This window comes from Limulus polyphemus, unplaced genomic scaffold (assembly GCF_000517525.1).
Source record: "Limulus polyphemus unplaced genomic scaffold, Limulus_polyphemus-2.1.2 Scaffold11638, whole genome shotgun sequence".
Taxonomy (NCBI): Eukaryota; Metazoa; Arthropoda; class Merostomata; order Xiphosura; family Limulidae; genus Limulus; species Limulus polyphemus.
Window position 1 is genome coordinate 9,012 of NW_013677248.1, and position 5,039 is coordinate 14,050.

The 5,039-nt window shown below is 37.1% G+C and overlaps 1 protein-coding gene across 1 annotated transcript in view; it reads right to left on the reverse strand.

Annotated features, from left to right (window-relative positions):
• The window catches only part of LOC106476799 (solute carrier organic anion transporter family member 4A1-like), a gene marked incomplete at its 3' end in the record, with an annotated part of 7,254 nt that extends 4,280 nt beyond the window's left edge, over positions 1–2,974 (reverse strand). Inside the window, exon 1 of the mRNA XM_013937424.2 lies at positions 1,940–2,974. Within this exon, the coding sequence (XP_013792878.1) occupies positions 1,940–2,924 (985 nt within the window). The remainder of the gene's footprint in view (positions 1–1,939) is intronic.
• Between the last annotated feature and the right edge of the window lie 2,065 nt (positions 2,975–5,039).

Sequence of the window (5,039 nt, forward strand, 5' to 3'; positions counted from 1 at the left end):
GCCATACTTTATTCCACACAGCAGAAGTTCCCCATATCTTAGCTCTACTTTATTTCACACAACAGAAGTTCCCCATATCTTAGCCATACTTTATTCCACACAGCAGAAGTTCCCCATATCTTAGCTCTACTTTATTTCACACAACAGAAGTTCCCCATATCTTAGCCATACTTTATTCCACACAGCAGAAGTTCCCCATATCTTAGCCCTACTTTATTCCACACAACAGAAGTTCACATTATCGTAGACCTACTTTATTTCACACAACAGAAGTTCCCCATAGCTTAGACCTACTTTATTTCACACAACAGAAGTTCCCCATATCTTAGCCCTACTTTATTTCACACAACAGAAGTTCCCCATTTCTTAGCCCTACTTTATTCCACACAGCAGAAGTTCCCCATATCTTAGCCATACTTTATTCCACACAGCAGAAGTTCGTCAAACATAAAGCAACAAGTAGTGATGCAAAATTCATGTTTTCATGATAGGGTAACCTAGCAACCAGGACACGGTAACTTAGCAGCACTCATTTGTTGCTATCATTGTCTCTTGTTAATAGAAACGACTTGCAACCAAGATTGTTTCTAACAATGGTGATGTTATGTCTTCACAAGAACATTGTTTTCCATGTCTGTAGTATAAAATTAACTGCACAAGAACACAGTCACGGTTTACATTGTGACTGGCTTACAGCCAACCATTCAGACATTTTGATTTTTTTTACGATTCATCTCAAATAGTCACGACATTAAATAATTTTGAATTTGATAGAGAAGATGCTCACAAAGTAGCAACAAGTAGCGACGCACAATGCCTATAACAGTACAATCAGTCTTACTATTCTCAGCAGTAGTATGGTGAATGCTGTCATGAAATACTAAATGATAAACGTGTAGAAACCAAATTTCTAGCTGATGAAGTCTACTCTAGTTGGTGGGTTGAGGCAAAATTTCATGTTTCAGAAGAGGACACGTAAAACTGTTGGTAATTAAAGTGGTCCAAGAAGAAAGCCCAAACTCTTTACAAGTGATGTTGATGAACTCAGTGTAGACTATTTACGTAATGCCCAACAAACCAAGGATATCTTGATAATGAACTAGCTATCAGTAGAAGTATGAGTGTTATTTCCAGAACAGTACTTATTAGTACGAAGAGGCTTCAGTGTGTGTACAGCTCTTTAAAACACGTTGAATCAAACAAAAAAGCTGAAATGGACACCAACTTATAAGAATGGTATGAAAAAAAAGTCAAGGTGGGATGCTGTTTGTAGGCGCATCCTAATTCAGATTGTTTGGCAAACAATTAAAAACAGTTTATTGGACAGCAGATAGTAGAGTGGCATCACAGTAAACGTACAAAATATAAAGAGAAAGTATGGTCTCAGCCATTTTTTTTTCAGATTAAACAAAATTGATGTTACCTTGACTTCTGATTGGTACAGGCAGATTCTTACCCATTTCATCAGTAGCAAAACCTGTTAGATGGGGATTGATCTTCTTGAAGTGTAAATTGTAAACTTTCTAGATTTATTCCAAAGTATTTCTCAGTTTTTACGTGTCCATAAGTATGTAATTTTTGGGCATTTAGGTAGAGCCAGAAGCTGGGATGGAGATCGAAAAATCCAAGGTTTGATCCCGCGATATGATAGTGAATACTTTCCACTCTTTTAGCTATAGGAGTGTTAAAAACGTGGTAGTCAGTTGAGTTTTTTTTTGTTGTTCTATTTTATGCTAAGAGTACGGAATCAAAAATGTATTTTAAACTTCTAAAGAATTATCTTAATTGCCAACAATGATTTAAGGATCTCCAACACACATATTTTAATGTGTTTGCAATACTAGTCTCGGATATTGGTTAATCTTCCTGTATGTTTAGATGTTTGCTAAATCATTTGTAGTCTTAAATAACTATTAATTATTAACAGTGAAACACTTACCAAAGTACAGGGGAGACTCCTTAGTTGCTACATTGTCGTCTATGTAAGGGATTCCTAGAGTGTATACCGCCATGGCACCAATACCAATAAACAGAAGACTCATAAAGAAAATGGCAAGAACTGTGTTGGTGACCTTTTTATACTGGGCCGGCGTATAAGAAGAATCACAGTGGCTCCCTCTATGATTCCAGTAAGGTTCCGCTTGAGAAAGTGGATAGGAAACGTTGCTGCTTGGAGACTGAGCGTTTCGGTTGATGGAGTTATTGGGTGACATAGTGAAATTCGAAGCGTTAATGGCTTCGTAAATGGGGGAATCTTCCCAGAAAGGGGATTTAGTCGACGAATGGTAAGTGGGTGGAAACGTTCCGTGGCACAACTCATAACGAAATGGTGAAGTGCTATTAACGCCGTTTCTCGGAGATGTTGAGAACAAGAAATCTTCATTGAACAGAAAGTGAGGAATCGAACACAAGAAACAAGCAAGTGCGCACAACAGCGTCCCACCAGCTATCCATCGTGGTCGGTGCCCTAGTCCGCCATAATAGGTTAACAATAAAGCGCCACCTATCTGTCCACTCTCTGTGGCTGACATGACAATACCGGCCGTTTTACTTTGAATTTGGTAAAGTTTTTCTATTGTAGTCAGAACACTGACAAAGTATGTGTAGTACATTCCTTGGAGCACACTAGTTAGACAAAATACCACTAGGAACACTTTCTTATTGGCGAAAGGCTGGAGCCATTTCGGTCGACAAGACCAAAGTTCACAGTAGTACTTCTCTAACTCTTCGCAGTTTAGTTCCTCTCTAGCGCCACCAGGGTCGCTAAAGGCCTGAAGAAGTTTGACGTTGCTTTCTTCATGATGAACAGCTGATAGTTTGTGTCCACCGTTGACAATTTCACCGTTTAACTTCTTACTCTTCCCTTCTGGACTCGTGGGCCTAACACCTTCATTTTCAGGGTCGTTTTTGCTCTCGGTCTTCATGTTTGGAGACAATGAGCGCCACCTGTACCTTCTTTATACTTCATGGATGACTTTCCTGTAATACAATAAATAATATTTAATTTATTTTCCATTCAATTTACAGAATGTTATTAACAGAACAGTCTTAGTGGACACCTCTTGCGGGAATAATATTTTACAAACTACTCACAGGTCGGTGTCATTACTGCAAGACTTGAACAAGCAGTCACATCGTTAAATAAGTAAACTATTGTCGTTATCTGATATTGAGACTGGTTCTTCTTGTCGTCTAATTGGTCAACATGTATTTCTTCAAATATGATAAAAACCGACAACCCTAGCTCTGACCTTCACACAAAGTACAAGTACTGAAAGGAGTTTAAGTTGACATCAGCATGCAGAAGTTTCTACAGCTACATTCGTATGTAGAATAGTTTCACTATGAAGGTATAAACCAAGATAATAACAGTAACACCACAAGGGTTTCCTCTCAACGTGTTTTATTCAGTTAATCTATAATGACTGTAATTTGATCCAGAGCTACATTATTGAAGGTTTTTTATTCATACTTGACTGTTGTATATTAGAGACGACGAGTGTAAGTATTAAAAACGTTTCGACCTTCTAAGGTCATCTTCCGATTAACAAAGACAGTTTGAAATTGGGCACATATCTTAGGGACGAGTGTGAACAGGTACGAGATTGTAGGGGGCGTAGCAGTTAGATGTTAGGTGATTAATATAGGTATAAAGATATTCCTTTATGTTGGTTCAGTTTTTGTTTGAGTTCTTGCAGTTAGATGTTAGGTGATTAATATAGGTATAAAGGTATTCCTTTATGTTGGTTCAGTTTTGGTTTGAGTTCTTGTATAGGTAAGGCTTCTTTGATTTTTCGTTTGTTTGTCTTTGTTTCTCTACTTAATATGTTGGTGTTTTCTATGCTTATGTTGTGTTTATTTGTTTTCCAGTGTTTTTCTGTGTTCATTGAATCTGGTTTCCATTTTTTCAAACTTGACATAAAATAGGAACACGTTTTTTTTAACTTGTGGTGTTTCTTTCATTTCGAACTAATAAATCTTAAGTTATCTCTTGTCATAGAGAATTCCCTCGTGGCTCCGAGCTAAGTTTGACGGATTATACCGTTATATTTGTAGGTTCGATCCTCGTAGGGAACACCGAACAAACAAACTATTTATAGATTGACATCTTTTGGATTTTTGTTCTTTTTTACCTTTGATTTATTTTCTTCATTGGACCATCTCTAACCCTGTTATACATAGCTCAACTTTGTTGGTTACTAAAGGTTCGAAAGTCTTGTTGATGAAACGCTTATTTTAACTTGTTAAATTTCTTACTCTTTCTACTTATGCGCACACACACCAAAATGAAAGAGGATTGGTTAACAATATATATAACAAAAAAAAGAGACAACATTTCCAAATTTGAAGGTCAACCGTTTTTCTATTACTGTTATCCTCGCTGATAGGTCACTTTCCATGGATCCCACATACACATTTCATATATCACTATTTAGTTGAACAGAAAATAGAGACTGATCATGTGGCGTTTCAATGTATCAGAACAAAGATCTCTCCGACTTTCAAAGGGGTATGATAGTTGAGCCAGTCTAACAAAAAGTGTTAGTAGGAAGATGATACGTTTGCCACTAGGTATATCACTAACAATCGCTGGTGATTGGCTACAGGAAAACGTATTGTAAATATAAACATTGGTATCAAACCACGATAAGAGGTGAACACTGCCAGTGTTGGGACTATAACCTCTCTGAAATCGTTTAATGGGCTAGAGCTGTCTAATGTTCTCACCCTGCCTGGTTGTCTTCCTTCTTTTAGATATATTATATCTTGATAGGCTTCATTTATAGTTGGATAACACGTGTTAATACACTGTAGCTTCAGCTATACTTTGATAACACGTGTTAATACACTGTAGCTTCAGCTATAGTTTGATAACACGTGTTAATACACTGTAGCTTCAGCTATAGTTTGATGACACGTGTTAATACACTGTAGCTTCAGCTATAGTTTGATAACACGTGTTAATACACTGTAGCTTCAGCTATACTTTGATAACACGTGTTTAGCTGAAGCTACAGTGTATTTAGTTTGATAACACA